The sequence below is a fragment of the Cyclopterus lumpus genome, chromosome 14 (assembly GCF_009769545.1).
Source record: "Cyclopterus lumpus isolate fCycLum1 chromosome 14, fCycLum1.pri, whole genome shotgun sequence".
Taxonomy (NCBI): Eukaryota; Metazoa; Chordata; class Actinopteri; order Perciformes; family Cyclopteridae; genus Cyclopterus; species Cyclopterus lumpus.
The window spans coordinates 20,289,878-20,310,990 of record NC_046979.1 but is presented as its reverse complement, the minus strand read 5'-3'; the positions used below and the strand labels follow the sequence as shown (position 1 = coordinate 20,310,990).

General features: G+C 40.9%; 1 protein-coding gene across 3 annotated transcripts in view; it reads left to right on the top strand.

The window, feature by feature from the left end:
• Window positions 1–1,228, top strand: part of tmprss2 (transmembrane serine protease 2) — a 9,258-nt gene extending 8,030 nt beyond the window's left edge. For all 3 annotated transcript variants that reach the window (XR_004611053.1, XM_034550273.1, XM_034550274.1), the window contains one exon: window positions 987–1,228. Coding sequence is in view for 2 of the 3 variants with exons in the window: in XM_034550273.1 (XP_034406164.1) it covers window positions 987–995 (9 nt within the window). In the remaining variant the exon portion in view is untranslated. The remainder of the gene's footprint in view (window positions 1–986) is intronic.
• Window positions 1,229–21,113: the final 19,885 nt, after the last annotated feature.

The window sequence follows — 21,113 nt, the reverse complement described above, 5'->3', positions numbered from 1 at the left end:
CTCTGCATGAATTGCTCAAGTGCATTGTTGCTTCGGAGTAATTAACTCGATTTAGCGCCTCTCGGTTGCTTCCGCAAAACTAATCAAGTTACAGCTCGCGTCCGTCCAAAATCCATTCAGCATTTGATCCTTTTTCGACATTTGTGTGAAATTGTCAAACTTAACATATTCTTGAGTTATGGCCACAAATGTGTTATGTGAGGTCACAAACCTCCAAATTATAATCAGTTCATCATTCAGTCCAAGTGGATGTTTGTGTGCAAGAGGTAATGAAATTCCCTCAGAGTGTTCCTTAGATATCACGAAAACAGGACAGATTTGAGGACACATTGAATCAATTTATCCTAGGTGTGAAACTAATTAGATTGTATAGACCAGCGGTCCCCAACCTTTTTTTGAACCACAGACCGGTTTTGTGTCAGACAATATTTTCACGGACCAGACTACACAGTGTGGGCGATAAATATGACGTAATAAATATGACGTAATAAAATATGACGTAATAAAATGATACGACCGGCATAAAGTGCATAAAAATACAACTCACCATGACGCCAAATTAGTGGGAGCCCTGAGCTTATTTATCTGCAACGAGCCGGTGCCATCTCGGGGTGATGGGAGACATTCATTCATTTATTCTTTCAGTAAACATTGTAAACATCTCAATCTCTAGTTTCATCTTACTTTCACACAGTATTTTCAGTTCATGAAAGTTAATCGTAACCTTCCGTTTACCTAAGAATATCTTATCAAGCTCCACCCTCTTGTGTCACTTCTGGTTGCAAAAAAACAAGATGGCGACTACAAAATCCCAAACTAGAGGCTTCAAAACTGTAGTCCACAAACTAATGGGTGATGTTACGATGGTTCATCCTTGACTCCAAGTGGAACTTAAACTATAGGCTTAAAAAGACTAATAATTAATAATTATTCTAGTCAACAAGTCTGTTGTTTTGATTCTATTTATTTTTTATGTGTCTCCACAGAATGAGTGACCGAGTTCTCGGAGCACCCGAAGACAACCCTCTAATTAGCAGTACTTACTCCATCACACATCTTGCACTTTAAATCTGAAGCTCCGAGGGAAGTCATTGATCAGGAAGTTTTTCGTACAACAGAATTAAAACTGTATCGTTTCATTATTTTTATACACTTATTAGTACAAATTTAAGGTTTGTATTTGTTACAAAAAACAAGCTATTTATTTGTTTTAATTAAAAAAATTGTGCACAAAGAGCAGAGTTTCAATTTGATGTTGTGTGTGAAATAGTCTTGTAGACACGAGAGGTGGAGAACACAGAACTCATTGCACACTCAACACTACTCTACACAAATCCACATCTCTTTCTGCAAGAAGGTTAAAAGAATAATTCATCTATGATATGAATATTTTCATTTCATCGTGTGTAACCCTAAATTCTTGAGGAATTTTTAAAACCCTACTTTAATCCGTGCACCCGGCTGTTGGCTCTCACCTCAGTATTGTGACATCTGCATGAAGGGGGACTGCTGAGGAAGAACAAACTCTCAAACTCGTTCTCAGAACATCGTCGTGGCCCGGATGTAATTCACTTGTCTGCGTCATATTTACAACTTAATGACACTCAGTGCCTTGTGCTTCACTGCAGTAGGTCACTGTGTCATTGGCAATAAACACTGAGGCATGCATGAGTCTGCACCATAACTGTCCACATGTGATGTTTTATTCAATGTTATCTGCTGGCACACCTGACACTTTGGAGACAATGATTTCCTCATTCTGCTTTTAGAAAAAGTCCTTTATGGCAACTATGTATTTTTGAAGATGTACTATTTTTAAATTAATCTTATGAATAATGTTTCCATCATTCAGCATTTATTATGAGAAAAAACATCTGCCTTTACTTGGGTTTACATCATAGACTGTACATGGTTTAACTTTACATGCAGGGTTGAGCTCTCAAGGCACCATCGTCTCAAACCGTAGTACCAGTAACTCAGTAACCCAGCAGAGGGCGCTGTCGATATGTGGCCTCAGAATGTAAACACTGAGGACGGCATGACTGACTTCACGGAGTGACAACACTTTAGCACGCGCGATCTAGCTTAATCAAACAGAGGGCGCGAGCAGCCGTGGAAAGGCCGGAAAAACGGCTATGGTCCAACTAAACAGCACTTTTACAAGTACGCAGGTGAGCTTGCTCGTGACTTTAATTGTCTGCTGTGTTATAAAAATGTTTCTTGCTTTACTTCTGTTGCTTTATGTCATTATCGCGTGCTTTTTATGGACAAACGTGAGAATTAAATATTGATAAGCTCGTAACCCGGTACGGTCCTGTGCGCACAGGCGTTGCGTTAACGTTAGCTGAGGCTAAGCCCCGCCATTGTGTAGGAAACCGTTAGCTGCTGTCAGCAGGAGCTCAGGGGGTCTGCAGGGGTCACAGCGAAGACACCAACAGGTGGGGTGACAACAGCTGTGTTTAAATGCAAGCCTTTCACCTGTAGTAGAGTATTTGTACACTAGTAGTGCTACTTTTAGTGAAGTAAAGAGAATAGAGTACTTTCCACCACTGCGAGCTGATTGGACCTCTGCTCGGGGGCGTTACTGAGAGCTCCCCGATGTCAACATATACGATTTGCTTGGTTCACTAGGACACCTACTGTGAATGGAACTGGGCCAATGCTGTGTAGTAGTGGGAAATGGAATTCCACCACAAGAGGTGCAGCTAGAGAGTAAAGCCCCTTTTTGTCTATGCCTCCATTGTCCTGACATAAGGTTTAATCAAGCAGGTAGGTAAACGCACCTTTTCAAGATGTGTATGAGATAGACACAGAAAAAACTTGTTTTTCAAATTTTTTGCATCCATGAAAGTTGTGGCAGGAAGTGAAATCTGTTTGATTTTCAATCCGTGCATCTCGACGTTCGGACGAGCCAGCCGAGAGGAAGATTCAGCCAGTGGTCCGTCCAGAGGAGACCAACCCAAGATCAGCGTCGTGACTGAAAGGAGCCTTAGAGCGGTTGCAAGGAGTGAGCCAGGTACCTTACCAGGTAGTTTATGTATAGTTGTACTTTTTATCCCGTTCTTAGCCACATTTCTACAATACAACTTATAGATCCTGGTTGTTTTTAACTATACATTTTAACCAGGGAAAAGTGTTTAGTCATCAGATGTCTGGATCTTAAGTTATCAGAGAGACAAGCTGTTCAAACATTAGCAGCTGCTTGGCTTGGGACGTCCTGTGACCGCCGAACTGGGTCAGAGAGACACTGCTTTTTAACGTGCAGCCGCTTTATTTGTTTTTACCGGTTTTCATCACCGGGTCTGTTTGTTTTGGAAAGGAGGAGACCTCTGTGGATAGTTGGACTCCTGAACACTGAAGACTTTTGTTATTGTTTGGATTTGAGATTTGATATTTGACCTTTAACAGATTTGATGTTGATTGCACAAGTAAATTAAGATTACAAACTAAAAAAGATAGTTAGTCTCTTGACAACTTTCAAACGCATCCAAAACAAAGAAGGGATCCGCAGAATAAAGGAGGGTCATGCCGACATACATGCTGAGCACTCAGACAGCTTTAGTGGTGAGGAGGTTGCGTTAGGTTTGTCAATTCCCAAACTAACAGAAACATAGTATAGAACTGTATACCTAAACCCAGAGCTGGAGCCATTCAAACTAGACATGGGCCACATCATGAGTTGGGGCACGCACTGGATCCTGAACCAGCCAGTCTGGGCCTGCAGAGGGAGAGACATACCTTTGATATAGATTCGTGGGGAAAAGTCACCAGTACCAGTACGTTTTTTTTGTCAGACTCAAATGCAGGTCAGGATGGTATTGAGTTTCTGTTACAGACAATCTATGGTCTTTTATGTACAGTATATGGTTCTCAACCCTCAGGCGGGCGTCAAAGATCACAAGGATTGTCTTAAATGAAACGGCTGAGCTTCAAGGAAAAAATAGTTGGAACCACAGTTCCAACTGGTAGTGTACGCCTTAATTAAAGGACATTCCTTAAAATTTTAGTCAAGCAAAAAGAGTTTAGAAGTACTACCATATGTAAATTCAGTATGTGAAGTTGAATAGTTCACCCTTTTCTAAATAAGTGCAAAATGGGCAGCGTTCCTATAGTGTTTCCATGCGTCTCTACACATTTATTGAGAGAGCATGATCATATATTTACTGTACAGGTTGTTGGTTGGTTTCACCAGCGATCAGCAGATGTCAGTGTTGCTATGCGTACAGCATGGCTGCTTCGGGAGAGACGGGAAAGTCTTGCTTGACCCAATCAGACAATGATGATGTCTGCGTGCGAAGTGAACACAGAGGGATCCACTTGTGTGGCAGCACTCCAACTGTTTGGTATTTGTCTGATCTTGAAGTCTGGCTTTTCCATCTGCTAGTAATTATGTGCTAGCGCTGAGAAGGAAGGAGTTCTATTTAAATGAAGCCGCGCAAAGAGAGTTGCTGGTCGAAAATTCTTAACAGTTGAGCTGAGAGTAGAGCTGTAGCTTTCCATTCATTTAGTAATTGTGTATTTCTACCAATTGTTGCATTAATAAATCAAGTAAATGAATACAAAATACTTCTGCTTTATTATGGAACAATAGTAACTATACAAAAGAGAAAATAATACGGAACAACTAATTGGTTTCCTTTTTATCTACATTTGTATTGTTTAAATCGCAAACAATAATATTCTGTCAAACCTTTTAGTGCATATTACATTCTGGGGTTCACTGTGTCATTTGCATAAAAACCCACAATTCAAATAATTGGGAAACAAATGATTATATTCTCATTTAAATATTTGCTTTGACTAAAATAACTTAAATACATTTGGATTTGATTTTATATTTGCACGGTATTTTGCAGGGTACTATGATACAGTAAGTCCATAAAGATTTGTTGTAAATTAATTTAGCAAAAATACTCAGAGGGGACACAAATGACCTTTTTTTGTAAGCAAAATGTACTGAATGGATAATGGACCTGTATTTGTACTGCGCTCCTCTCGTCTTCCGACCACTCAAAGTGCTTTAACACTACATGACATCATTCACCCATTCACACCCATTCACCCAGTGATGGGAGGGCCTAAGGTTCCACCTGCCCATCAGTAGTAACTAACATTCACACACCGTAGGCACAGCTACGGAAGCAATTGTGGGGTTAAGTGTCTTGCCCAAGGACACATCAACATGGGCTAGCGGAGCCGGGGATCAAACTGCCGATCCTCTGATTGAAGGACGACCCTGCTCACCACTGAGCCAAAGTCGCCCCCAAATGATGTGTTTCTCTTATGCTAAGCTTTTTCTTTTTCAAATGTTCTCTCCTCTCCTCTCCTTTCCTCTTTGATCTCTCTCCATCAGCTAGCATGTCTAATCACTGCTCATAGAGGTTGGCTCACTAAATGGCAGATGCTCAAACCCAGAGCCTGCATCTGCTACCTGTTTGTACCAATTAACAGGCCTGTGATACCGCTCTGACACCTCTTCAATGGGTTAACAGATGCCACAATTAGCCACTCATTTGAATAGCTGCCTGCTTAGCTTGAGGACCCTTAGTGCGTCATCTCCAACTGTGGGGCCCGCCTTGCATCTATTTGCCTTATTTCTTGCTGCCTCGCAAACGAGGCATGGAGAGGCCGGGGGAACCCCGGTGTGTTGAGCAAACAGTCTTTTCAGATCCCCAGATTAGCTCTCCAGAATGCCTGTTGCAGCTGAAAGGGTGACTGCAGAGTTGCATGGCAAAATGCACTGCAGACATGAAAGGGCAGGTGCCCAGTGGTCCTGCATGTGATCACATTTAGCGCTTGTCTGGGGTGATGTATATTCAATGCATTTGAACAGGTTCTGTATATTGGTCTGAGGTACCGAGCTCAGGAGACGATATATATATGTGTTCCAGGAAGCTTTACGCATGAGCTGCTGCAGCAGTCGTCTTGATCAGTGACATCTCTTCTGTAATATTGATCTTTTTCATAGCCCCATCTCCTGCTTACTAACAAGTAATGGAGACAAAAGAACAAGATCAAGTCTTCTTCAGCATTGTTTGTTTCTGACAGTTCTCACTGAAACCTCTATGGTTTTTCACACACAGTGGATGTGGAAAAGATCCTTGAACAGATTTAGAGAGGTATATGTTGTTTTTTCTTTTTACAGTTGCAGACTGGTTGATTGGTAGCAGTGAGCAGGGTGTCAGTATTGTTGGCTGCAAAATAGAAATAAACTGAGAGTAAGAAGCTGAGAGTGGTCCAGTGATGATGACATCCATTACACCCGTTTACAATTAGAAGTGCTCCCTTGGACAACCATAGATGTGTATCTGAGAATGTTGAAACACGTTGAGCCTGGAACATTAAACAACCTAACAATTCCAACTGTCAGTAATTATATTTGATAGTTTTGTATATACATTGTATATTTGGGGTCGGCTGTAGCTCATGGGGAGAGTGGTCGTCCCCCGGTTCGATCCCCGCTCTCCCCATAGGTGCATCTTGAAGTGTCCTTCAGCAAGACACACATATATATATATATATATATATATATATATATATATATATATATATATATATATATATATATATATATATATATATACTGCAATTGGGGAAACTGAGGTCTAGTATGTTTGGAAATCCAGGCATTGTAATGACATTAAGATTGCATTATTACACATATTAGGGTTTTAAAGCCTGACGGTCATCTTATTAAGACTAAATTTGACACTTGTTACTGTGTGTGTGTATATATGTGTGTGTGTGTGTGTGTGTGTGTATATATATATATATATATATATATATATATATATATATATATATATATATATATATGTATGCGTATGGACTGTTAGTCTAATAAAACAAAAGATGCCACCATGGGCTGTGGGAAGTTGCAATGGGAATTTTTTTAATTTTTTATTTCTTTTGGGACATTGTAAATAATAACCGTGATAACGTCCATGTTAAAATGTTCAGCCTAAATAGATATCCTCATAGATAGAAGTCTCGGTACTGTTGTGAAAAGCAGCCATTTATTGAAGAGCAAACGTGTTGACGTTAAGTATGAACCATGGTGGGTGACGAGTAACAACAAAATGACAGCACTGTTACTGGGAGCTAAGTGCTAATCTTGGGAGGGGGAAGAAACTGAATTCTCAGAGGATATTTAAGTAAAAAAAGAGGCTTACTGGTGGGGTTCTGCCCTAGTTCTCACCAACACTTTGTCAGAGAGTGAAAGTGAGATTTGTGTGGATGTGTAATTGTGCGCATGCGTGCGGGAGGGTGATGAAGTGTGTGTTCGTGCACGTCTAAGCCTCAGACCGTGCATGCCCACTCACAAGCTGCTGTATGTGTTTGTGCGTGTGTGTGAGAGTAAGTATTTACTGTAATCCTGCCCGCGTGTGTGTGGATCAAAACGTCATCTTTCGCACAAAGAGTATGATCAATGCAACATTCTTCAGCAGCCAATGAGAAGAGAGCCCTTGTTACTGGGCAGTACTATGTTTATTCCCCCCCATCCCTGTTCTTTCGTGAGGTCGATGTCACGCGTCAAGCCTCATAGACTCTCAGATCAGCATGAGTCTTTACGACACACCAGGGTCCTGCGGTTGTGATGAACATCAGCACTCTCACTGGTTTTGTAGGTCAACCAGTATTGAGCTACGGGTGCATCCCAGCTCACAACACATGTACTTGTGTGCACAGCTTTTATATACAGAGCAAAGGTCATGTAGTAAACACTATTCTCCAAAGTACAGGAGTTGGTGAAAGAAAATGTCCATTGATTTCTTTTCTTTCTTTTTTTCTCGTCTAATTTCTAAGTTCTGATTTTACTTGAATACAGTTTCTTCACCTTTGTTTATATATCATAATATCTCTTTCAAGGGAAAACATATTTCAATGCTTCCTAAGAAGTGTTATTAGTTTTTGGTTAATATTGTTGAATAGCTGTCATATGTATACTATTCAATGTATATTTTGACAAAATATAGGCTGTAATAGACATTGCAAAGTAGTGGAAGAGGTTTTGAAATATTTTGCTTCAAAGTACAGTGTGGAGCATTCATAACTATATTTACATTAGTGTATAATCACCTGCACTGTTTTGTTTTTGTTACCTTAGAATGAGCCCTTCATATGTAGATAGGGAGCAGGTCCTCGTCCTACGGAGTCCGCCGTGTTTTCACCACCATGTTTCTACAGTAGCCCAGAATGGACAAACCGTGGGACCGTGTGCCACAGAGTCCAAAACTGCAGTTTTTCTCCATGCGTTTGCTCTTCAAGTAGCGCTGTTATGGTGAGGATGGCCTCTGAGCAAGGCGAGCACGGTTTTGCACTACGGTTCTTTGAAAGGGGGCCGTGGGCGGACCGGTATTCAGCTGGTTGCAACCTCACTGCTAGATGCCTCCACATCCTACACACTGTCTTTAAGTAAAGCATGCAGCCTACAGTATAAGCACACGTACTTTTATCACCGATTCATTACTGTAATGTGCTAACAGACTTCAGATTTTGTAGCTCCTTGAGCCAAAGTTTATTTCAACTATTGAATGGTTGACTGAAACAATAAGTTGATTAATCAAATTAGTCGATTGACAAAAATGATCTTTTATTTTATATTATATACTTAACATCAATAATCACAAATGTGCTCATCCCAGCTTCTCAAATGCTTTTCTCTGTTTTGTATATTGTGTTATGGACCGCTGGTCACTTTACATAGAATATTTGATATATATTTATTCTTTTTTTATTAATTTAACAAATGCATTATGGTTTAGTGTCAGGTATGTAATCCTGATGGATAGTAACAAGTGTCAAATTTAGTCTTAATAAGATGACCGTCAGCCTTTAAAACCCTAATATGTGTAATAATGCAATCTTAATGTCATTAAAATGCATGGATTTCCAAACATACTAGACCTCAGTGTCCCCAATTGCAATATATATATATATATATATATATATATATATATATGGCCCTGGCTTTGGGAACTATTTTATGACATTTTCTGATGAAAGAAATTCATTAACCGATCTCTCAATGATGAATTGAACAGTTAGTTGAAGCCCTAATGTTTTGTATGTATTAAAAAAAAAGATGTTCAAAGTGACTAGTGACTCCAACAAGTTGTCCAAACTAAACAGCAACATGTTAGTTGAATAAAGAGAACGGAAGTATTAAATAGCATTAGATGGAATTACACCAGTAAGTACTGCAAAATTGCAGGTATAGTATTTGATTAGGTGTACGCCGTTACCTTACAGACTGCAATATGCAGTAGTGAAAAGTAATTAACATAAATGAACAAGAGCGTAACAAGCCCATGCCATGGCCTTCACTTAGTCTTTTTAATTGTCAGTTCAGTTAGACAGAGCTTGTCAAATAAGACGCGTGACCAAACTGAAGTAACATATGATGATTCTACTGATTGCTTTCATCATCCTCGAATCAGCAGCCCTGCTTTTTGATATACAATTGTTAAGAAAAATCCCAAGCGCTTACTGCTAAACATAATTTATGTAATCGAAAACAATACATTCACAGTTGTGTGTGTTCCTGTAGAGAAGATACAGAAACCCACATAACAATATTGCAGTCGAATATGGTTGTACTGCAACTGTAAAGAAGCTAACCAACGTGCAGCTTGATTTCCACTGTCTTGACATTGGAGGAATTATATTGTGTGTCTCCCCCTGACCACATGGTGGCATCCGTCCTCACTGACTCCATGACTTCAGCACCACTGATGAGCTGAATGGAGAGAAATCCTCTTTACTGGAAGGGTTAAACTCTAATCTTAACAATCCCTTTTTCACCCTTCATGTGAAAACCATATGTCAATAACAATAAGGCAAAAATATCTGTCTGAACCCCTCAGACAAGTAAACAAGAGGAACAACAAAAGGATTTACAAATAAGCCAGCTAGTTTACAATAACCTGATCTCCTTGTACATTGACATTGTCCATCTTCTTTACTGATCGTAAATGCACGTAATTTGTCCACATAAAGCATTAGTTTTATTTGCAGCAGGTGAACCTGCTGCAACAGTCCTATGAAATATTGAAGAAAGCCTTTAATTCACAGTTGAGGTATTTGAACCGATACCGTCTTTGCAGAGTTAAATGTCTGTGTCCCCAGTGTTCGCTTTTGGTTGGTCAGTGTAGGATTGCTGTTGACAATTTTGTATTTAGGTCAGTGTGGCCCCCTTAGGGTCTGACAAACCACTTTCTCCCTGAGTCCCCATGATTGACACGTTTTCTTATAGCAAATGAAGTCCTGCTCCTCCGGTTTTAAATTCTTGATGAGTAACATGTTATAAAATACAACTCTAAACGATGCTGTTGTGCACTCTTCATTTAGATATCCCTGAATACCATTTAGTTGTCCCCTGGACAGCATTGATAGTATTGCTAATATTAATGACAATTCTTTAATTATCGGACCCTGTCTGTCTATCTGTGCATTGTATATATCTTTTTATTCCCTGTCTTTTAATCCCATCACTCCGTCATACACTACAAACAGACATATGTCCCCTCTGGGTCTTGAAGTTGTTGTTTTGCATCGACTGCAGCACCACGTGATGCAGTCAGCCGAGATGGCTACCTGTTGTCCTCTGTGCTGATTCTCATCATCACCACTCCTAGACAGTGTGGTAATAATCAGCAGCCGGGCAAAAACCAGCATTACCAGGACATCCTCTAAGAACATAATGCCTGTCTTAGACACCGGGCATCTGTTGGCATTTCCTCGCGATATGCTGGATGCGGGGGGAGGGTGAGGTGAGGATGAGGAAGGGAGCTTCAGGCTGGGATTAAGGGGGTGAAGAGAAGGAGAAGAGATGACCTGACCACATGCTCCATCCGTAAAGCGCTTTTATTCTGTGCTGGCCCCAAGCCCTGGACAGCAAGTCCAGGTCAAACCCAGAGCCCCTACTGGGCGATGCCCCATGCTGCAGTCAACAGCCATTGTGATCTGCAGGTCTGCCCAATCGGCCTCTCTAGTCCGATTGATTCAGTTTGGGGAGGGTCTTGGGAAGTCTGCAGCTTAATTCTAAAGCGCTAAAGCGTTGTCTTGAATTTGAAAACATGACGGTCGAAGATTAACCCAAAAGCAAAAAACCTACATTAATTACAGACTACACCAACGTGCAGCAGTTTTAGGATTCTGTCAATGTTATTCTTGTTTGATCACTTTCAGATAGGTTGCCCTTAATGTTGTCTTTCTTTTGAGATTAGAGCGCAGTCCAGAGAGTGCGTTCTTCTGATTTCTTGCCATGGGATATTTTACGTGTTCTTTGACCACATTTTAGTTCAATTCTACATCGAAAAAAACACCATAAGTAATATACAATTAAAATATATAGTTTGGTACATGAGAAAATTCAAATTGCCCAAATGCCCATTTCGCCTAATTAATCCGTACTAAAACCTCTCTAACTTTGTTCTGCTTTACTTTTTCAAAGTCAAACTTTGCAGAGAGACTGGTCCCATAGTGTGCTATGATCTCTGTTGTGCATCTTTGCTCTGCATCCTTCCAAGAGATAATCATCCTGAAAGTGCTTTTTCTTTCTAGGCGAACCTGGAAATTCAACTTTTGCTGTCTTTCATCTTTATTTACTCTTAACCAGTAACACATATACTAATATTTACACAACTGAACAAAAGCACACATGGTTTGCCTTTATTATATCACCAACATTATTCAAATAGCCTTTGTGGTTGCAGAGATACACCCTTTTTAGTTTGGGTATGTTATTTCGAGCAGAAACCTAGAAAATAGGTTGGGGTTTAAAAGGTTTCAGCTCATTTCTCCTCTCTGTTTACATCATTGTTGGACAGTTAATTCATGTGTCAGGATTCTGATCATATTGGGCTCTTGGGTTTATTTTTCTGTGTCTTAATTTCATATGTGAGTCGGTACGTTTGCTCAGAGGATCTGTGCTTTGTCTCGTAGCTTCACATCGCTGCTTTTAATATTGCTGAACATAAGACATACTGCTTTTGAACTGGTTGTGGGAATAATAAACATATGAATGTCTGTACATTCTTGGTTAGAGGCTCTGGTTAAGCTGTCCACATTTCTCTTTTTAGAGCGCCAAGTGAAATAACTTCGCTGACTCTCGTTTCCTATCTATCGGGTCTCTTTCCTGTCGCTCCCGTGTGTTACCCATCTTGGGTCATCATGTAACAGTTAGCCAACACTTACTTAAGGCCTCCTCCATAGCTTTGGTAACCACCCAAGTTGGCCTCCCGGTACCGGTCTGTTTCTTCTGCTTGACGGCCTCGTTCAACAGTGGGCTCTCGGGTCGCTGCCATGACAGACACCGATGACCAAAACTTGTAGCATCCACCTTCTCAATAGATAGTGGACAATCTACCGGGTTTGAACATCTATATACAAATGATGTTCAAGTTGGTTTTGGTCTACTTCACATGGTGCTGGAAGTTCTTTTTTAGTAAAAGTACAGTGTAAAAATGTAAAAACAATGATGGACCTGTGGGTATGTGTTGCGTCAACTTCATCTTATGTTAACGGTGTCTAGTTCGGGGCTCGGTTGCTACTCTCTCGGACTCTGGTTTGGTTCGGAGAGAAATTGGACCCATTGAGATGTCACATCCTCAACCTTCCCCCGGGATTCATGAGAAATTCATCTGGAGGTGCCACGCCTGACACAACGCACTACATTTACAACTTCTTTGGCTTCTAGCTGAGTATAATACAAAACAGCTAATTAGATGATTTTTGTGAGATGGCAACATTAAACATCTCCAGAATCAGGCTAAAACTTAGGAAAACTGTAGCCTTGGGATCAATTAGTTAATTCTTTTCCTTCCACTGACTGGTGCATTTAGCCCACACTGCAGCATTTGACCCCCCCCCCCCCCCCCCCCTCCTTCAACTCCAGAGAAACTGCTCAGAGAGTACAATGTTTTGCGCAAGGTGACTTCCAACTCCTGACAGGCTTTCTGTCGAGTAAACGTTGAAGATGCCCCGGGGCAGAGTGCCAGCACCGAGGCCAGATGGGAGCCACAGTCTCTACCTGCCACCCCCTCCTCCCACCCTCCCTCCACCCTGTGCCAGTCCCCTGACACCCCCTTCTGCCATCTGTGCCGACCTGCCCCTAGCTGTCAACAGTTCAAGAGTGGGTGGTGGCGTCTCCCGCCTGTGCATGGCAGCCGACAACACAGCTGTGCAGATGTTGCCAGTTCAAAAAAGATGGCGACGGCGAGGCCTAACATCTGTGCTCCCTGTGGGAACAACCGAGCAGCACTTTGCGAGGAAGCTGGTCGCTGTGATACTGTGTCAGTGAGCTGACGGACGTGTTTCTAAACGTCCTGCGTGGAGTCATCGGCTCGTAAAGGCCTCGGTAAAACCCTGCTCAGTCGCACAACAGTGCCACCACGGCATAATACTTTGTCAGTCCCATAAATATGTTCTGGGGATTAAATCCAGATTAAGACGCTGTAAACTAAACAGATTGACATCAACTAAGTAGATCACAGGGATGCGATACTGAAAACACCCAGATCATAGGTTACACAACTCATAATCCAAATATCATTATGTTTCTCAAATCGGCTTCCCTTGTTTACAAAAATAAAACGGTATCTTTAGTGGCATGATAAAGATATTTCTGTGAATGTGAAGCTGCTCTCAGTCCTTTGCTGTTTTCCTGTGTGGCTTTTGGCTGCTGATTGTCCTGTCACTGGATGCTCCCCCACTTCACCTCCTGCATGCTGCTTGATGCAGTCTGTGGCATGTGTCAGGTATTCCCTTCATTACCACCCTGCTGCTTGCTCTCACTCACACACACACACACACACACACACACACACACACACACACACACACAGACACACACACACACAGATACACAATGCATGTGCATGTGAGAGGGAGCGAGAGAAAGCAGAAGGCAAAATGAATAAAAGGACTTCATACATTTTTATGACCGCACCGATAAGGTCAGTCATGTGCTGTGGTTACTAAGCAACACTGCCACCCCATGTTGGACAGTTACGGACCAGAAGAGTCCAACTCAAATATGTTTACTATTGCTTTGTAAATGATAGTCAACCAGCCTCTTGCTTCCCAGATATATCTTGTCAGTGTAGTAGCACTGTCTCATGAAGATGAAAACAAACATAAATTCAACCCAATCCTATATTGAACCAATTTTATGTAAATATATATTTACAGCTAAATGTCTCCAGATGATCCAGTAAATTCATAGATGGATGTAAACGTTCATCAAGCTCAACATACAGGATTAAACAGTAGGCATCAACATTTTTCTAAAAATGTCATGGTCCTATGTGGCTCACGTAGTGCAAATATTGTATAATATTAGGTGGGAGCACCATAATGATTTTCCTTTTGGTAATTATATTTATTAAAGTTTTGCAATGTATGATGGAAATGATTACATTGGCGTACATAAACATACTACATTTTACTTGCACCCATTGTGCTGTTCTATTAATTGGCCATATTGCTCCATAAATATGGCCAACAAGTTTCGGCTAACTAACTGATTTTTTTAAATAGCTCGCTAACAATGTCATTTAATGTTTAATGAATACAGAGTAGCTGAAAGTTAACGGTTCTCCTTTCTTTCTTACTAGATCCCGACAGGACGCAAATGTATTTATTTCATTAAATAAAGCATCTCCATATTGATTAAACTCTAGTAAATCCCAGTTTAAATCATAATTAACTAAACAACGATTCTTCTTTAAGCCTACTTGTCCAGAGCGTTAAGATTCTGTTGGTACATTACCTAAAAATATTGTGCAAACACTATAATTAATCTCAAAACCCAGTATTGATTTGATATCTGTTACTATCTCTCGCCAATGAATGCATTTCTTAATGTGTTTTGTCTTCAATTCTTCTGCTAAGATTTGACAAACACGCTGTTCCCTACTCGGCAGGACGCAACCTCACAGCTGAGTGCGCTTACACATATTCATATAGAGCATGTGGCGGGTCTGCTGGAGACAAATAGGCACGTTTCTCTTTCATGCTCGAATTGTTTTGAGGCTAGTGGTTGTAAAATGTGCACGCATAGTGAATCACAACTTATTAATCAAAACTATTTTATTAGAATAATATTAAATTAGTAAATTTCCCTGTAAAAATCTCAAAGTCATTGCTATATGTGAACACTGTCCATTCATCTCTACCCATTAAAATTCCATGGTGCCAGTCTTTGTGGATTAACACTCCAAAGGTATAAGTAGGAAAGGAATGTCCTCTATGTACACTCATGGAATTTATGAATAAGTGCCTTAATAAATAAGTTGCCAGTTGTGAATTTTGCTACTTAACTTCCTTGAAATCCTAGAATCACCTCTGGATGACCCTCCTATCCACTCAATCAGGACTAGACAGGAGTGCATTGAGCCGCCAGATGCAAAGTCGTCAATGAGTGTGATCAACGTATAGATCCACTAAGGTTGGCCATCAAGGAGCTCTGCTCTCTCCATTCAATTGGTCACTGCCTTACAAGGCGAGATGATTATGGAAACCAATGAGGGAAAATGTGGGGCTTTCAGCCATGTTAAACTACCAGACATTTAGTTAGTTCTCTATTCCTGAAAAACAACAGACATGCATATTTTGAGCACTGCAGCTAACATATAAGGAAACATAGATATAAGTCCTTGGGTCTGAGGGATAGTGGAATATTTTGGCCATGTCTAAGTGGCCGGACTTGGAGCATGATCTCCAGCACAGTGTTTTCTGATGGATTTAATACTGAATGTTATTGAACACTATTTAAACGCTTTGGGAGTAACGGATCACATGAAATGGCATTATGAATTAGGATACAAGGAAGGGTAAATTATAGAAATTGGAAGTTCCAGTTATAGAAATGTGCTGGATTACAATGTCTACTCTTACTCTTGATTTATTCCCTCAGTAAACATTGCAAACATGAGTTTATGGTCTCAATCTCTAGTTTAAAGTCTTCTTTAATACAGCATGATGTTCATTTAGTAAATTATGGTCCATTTCGAGTCAAATAGACCAGAAAGCAGGGTATGCTTTAGGGCGGGGCTAGTGTGATTGACAGGTTGTTACAATCATGATTAGTCTTTTTATTTATATATAATATATATATATATAATATACAATATATATATATATATATCCATAAAACCAAGAAATCATATTTTGGCCATTTTTGTAGGGTAATAACATCATAGTATATGACAGCAGACATTCAAAGCTTCATTCCAAAACCTCAAAAGAATTTTGACTGTAAAAACATTAAATTATGTACAACCCTAGAAATGTGCTGATTTCATTCGTTTGAGTACTGCTGCTGCTCCAAGTTAGAAATATGGTAACACTAATGTGCCAAAAGATTGGAGTTTATCTTCTCTTGTCTTGGTATTTAGGTGCAAAAGTAACGGGAAGTAATCCGATTGCACTACAGTTATGTTATGATACTTGGAATTGGTTAATGATTACGATTCCTAACAGGTTACGAGTAACTGTATCGTATTAGATTTGAAAAATAACCCTCCTAATCCTAACTCTAATTGCAGTATATAAAAGATTTAACGTAGTATACCTGGAAATATCATTATCGTCTAGATTTGGTTTGTCTTTTCCTTTTTCTTTTAGCCATGTTGTGTGACCTTCGGTCCATAATGTTGTATATTCATGGTCCCATCATGTCACTTCCATCATCGATCATGGAAATATCTTAAATTCTCCACCAGCAGTAATCTCAGATATATATATATATATATATATATATATATATATACCGCTGCAGATGTGTCTTTCTTGATTTGGAGGAACATCAACAGATTGATGATATCAACTGGCTGAATCCGTTTTTTGTGTAACCTTAAGTGGAACGCGAATAGCACAGAGCTTATTTTCAAGCAGACACAGCACTTCCCACCCTCTAATGGCACATTTCTTTATTCTCCAGACATGTCGACTCATTAAACTTGAATTGTGACTTTGTCTCACGTTCCGTTCAGAATTTATGGGCAGAGAGCAGGATTCAAAGATGATCTAATGAATTGAGGGTTTGGGGATGTACGTTAGACTTCTGTTCCTCCATTTCTCCCTGGTAATGCAGTTTGAATTATTCAGCAGCCGGACGCAGGCAACAAAGCTCCCTTATTGCTTAAGAGTCCCAGATTGAGATGAACCTGCCATTATTGGTCATTTTTAAGACCTTATCATACATATATTTTATTGGGTTTTGTGAATATTATCAACGTGCTTGAGAGGATTTAGTTAATAAGAGCCATAAAAGATTCCCTTGGGGTATTCAGCTCTTTGTAGTTAAGATTAATGGATATGTTTTTAATGTACATACGTTAGGTTGTAAACGAGCTGCTACTAACCTTGAATCTCACGGAGTAATTGAAGTAAACGGGAGAACATTAATACACAAATAGCTTTACGGTACATTGTTTTGAAACTTCTGAATATAAAGTTTTATATTAAGAATATCAACCTGTCTCCAGATTCCATCCACGAGGAGCAGCTCCACAGCTCTGTATTCATTACAACTGTAAGGAAGTTCCCAAACCCGACAACTGTTTGCCATAATGGGTGCAGTGTGGGCTTTTTAAGGCCTTGCTCTGGTCTGTGTTTAATAATGAGCACAGACTTCCTGTTGTAATCACAGTATTACATAGTAACAGCTGTTAATGCCGGTTGGCAGCGCTCCCTTGTTGTGTTCCCTCTGTGTTTGGTTTGCTACAATCGGTGGAAAATGGATTTTGGGGTGAAAGTTCGAGCTTACAACCACAAAAAGCGGGCTAAGAAAACGCAGCTGGTTCTGTCCGTCTTTCTGTTAGTCTCCTCACACGCACCCATTAATTCCACCATATTCATTTCACCATTTCACAGCACAGGCTGGTCTCTTTCAGCGTTCGTACCTATACTTAGGAAAAGTAAAGCGCCGTATATCGTAGAGGATTCTGTGTGTTATCCATGTAATGTCTTTGTCTGGTCCACCGCATTGCTCCAACCTGATACATTCCTATGATCAGGTGGCTTGGTGCGACATTCATCTGTTACCTTTCCTCCAGCACCTCTGTGAGGTTGATATGTGGTTCATCAAACCTCAAGATGAATTGTAATACTTGTTGTGCTTTCTGACCAAAAGAATCTGTCCTGCTTTGGTTTATGACCCAAAAACCTGCAAAACTCTTAACGTTCCCGTCAGCCACAGCTGTGAATGAGAACATCTTTGAATGCTGACACACTAAACTATGATGATGGGAATACACACCTGCAGTTACCTGTGGAAAATAAAATTAACGTGTGACATTACACTTGCTAAACATTAGCATGGAGCAACAACAGAAATACATTTTCCCACTTGACCGACAAAGTTCTTGGCACAACAGCAGGTAACATGACGTGTATTCTCAGTAAGCTGCAGTGTGGAGCATCATAACTGCATCATAAACACCTTCAGTTGGTGTCAAAGCACATTCACTTCACCATCATACTGTATATTGTAATACTTTACTTACTTAGAGAAGTATTTATTCCTGATGAAACAATATGTTTGTTACAGATGTTGATGATGTTCAAAACTTGAAAACATCCACAAAGTTGTCATTTCTCTTTTTAAAATGTATTTTGTATGCAGCAGTTTAAAAGTACATTTAACTTGTCTTCCTTTTCCTTGTAACAGCGATGCACACTCCTTTTATCAGTGCGAAAACAGAAGTCCCAGAATTGTCTGGGAAGGTTTTACTGTTTAAATAACAGAAGGGTTTAAAGAGGATAATACCTTTTGATTTGATCATAACCTCACAACATATCATGCAGTTGAAGCGGGGATTAGAGGAATAGGGATTGAGCTCTTTATGACCATGCAGAGCAGTGATTTTAATCCAATCTCTGTGCCCAAACATTGAAGTGAATCATTAACCATATGGCTGAGTGATTGGACACAACAAGATCACAAAAAAAGAGGCAATGAATCAACAAGACTGGTGAGGAAATGGGTCAGTGCCAAGTTAATTGCTACTCTCGGCTCTGTGTGTGTGTGTGTGTGTGTGTGTGTGTGTGTGTGTTTTGTCAACAGCACAAACCAGCAACTGTGTGTCTGTTGTAAATAGTTTACATTTACTTGTTTGAATTTCGCTCCGTCTCATGTAGTGGCACTTAAATATGATTGTCTGAGTTTTGCTGTTTTGCATGTAATCCGTAGCCTTTAAGCAACTTTTCTTCACTTCCATTTGTTGACTGAAAAATAGACATAACATAGAAGAAAAATATGGCTATCCAACAGTACATCACAGGACATAAAAGAAAAAGGACTTCCTTCGTACTTTCTGCAGAGAGTCTATGTCGGTACTGCAACTGGAGCAACATATGTACTGTATATGGTTTCTAATATTAATTTAAAAGGTTGTGGGGGGCTGTGAGTGCTCGGCTGAATTAGGCAAATTCAACACAAACATAAAAACTACTTTGTATTTATTGTGGGGGGGTTGGAATGATGATTGGCCTCTGCGATAATGACCTGTTTTATTTTGGGGGATGCCTGGCTGGAAGCACCACGCAGGGCCTCAGACAGGCGGTGACAGGTTCCTGTATTCCTGGTGCAGAGCATGCTCTTGTGCGGGGTGGGGGGGGGCGGCTGCGATGTGGACGCTAAGTCTAAGAGACAGACACTGTATCTGGGCGTGGGGGGGTGTCTGAAGCCTGGCTCACCCAGCTACTGTATCTGAACATAAATGGGCCAAGCTAGATTCAAACCGTCACATGGCAGCGGATGCATAAAATGCCAACGTGACTTTGTTATCACAACACTGTCTGAAAAAAACACTACATGGATTTCTGCGCTCGATTCAAAATGTATTGCGTGCATTTTCCACTCACGTTTCTTTCAATTATCATGAAAGAAATCTGCAGATTCTGCTTTGTTGTTCATTGCTACATTTTAATACGGAGGTCACACCTCATGCCAAATGAGATATATTGACACTGCTAAGTCTTCAGCGCGGGGTGCTTTAGTTTTCACATATTAATCCGCCACCTCCTCCTGTGTGGCTTAAATGTGTGTGGGGTGTGGGGAGGTGTGGGGGGGGTGTGGGGGGGACGACGACGACGACGACGACGACTGTGGATGTCTGACATGGCCGCTGTTTGATGCCCCCTAGTGCATTGGGGGGGTCGCTGCTTATAGTTGTCAAGGTCAATTAATGAATGCAGGCGAGAGGCTGTCGGGAGTCCCCCCAAAATGCCCCCAGGGCTCATAAATTATCCAGAAACACACATTAAAAGACAGGATCTGATCTCCTCCAATTAAGGTAATTTAGCATTTCTTTTCCCCTCACCAAATGCTTACCCCGTATCCAGTCAGGTGTAGCCTACATCCCTCCCTCTCCATCCCTCCCTCTCCCTCCTTCCATCAGCATCCATCCTCCAGCTTGCTTCACCACAGCAGCACCAGCAAAAAGAAGGATGTCCTGCACGGGCTAATTCTCTCCTGCTTATGATCATGCACACTCCCCCCACCCCCTCCCCCCTCTCTTGATTGGAACACCTTGATCCTCCACCTCTGTGTTAAAACAATAGAGAATTTCTCTTTTTTTGTTGTCTAAACGCTCCTTCAGAGGCTCAGCTGTGCGCCCCCTCAAACCCCCCACCCCTGCACCTTTAAGGCAATGGAGAGGGAGACAATCGGCTGCGGAGAAGGAGGCGAGGGTTTATTCCACGGAGCTCTGAGGCAGGGCAGGTTGTAAGCGCGGGGACCAGTGTGCGCAGTTTGTGTGTGCGGCTGCGGGGGGAAGATGCGTGTGCTTGTTGCTCGCCGGACGGAGAGAGGCGGCGAAGAGAGAATGAGTTTCCAGCGCAGCTAACAATCAACTCCACGCGCTTTTTAATCCCCGAGAAGAAGAAAAAATCCAACTTTTACGCATTTTCTCCCCCCTCCCCCCTCCCCCCGCCCCACATACCTGAGATGATATGCGCGGCCGTTTTCCGTGCATAGACTTCACATTTATTTATTTATTATTTATTGATTGTTTTCCGATTTGGGACCATTTTTGTTTAGTTTAGTTTTTGTTCTTTTAATTGTTTAACCGTGGAGTCGCGTGCGCGCAGAGGCAGTTTGTCCT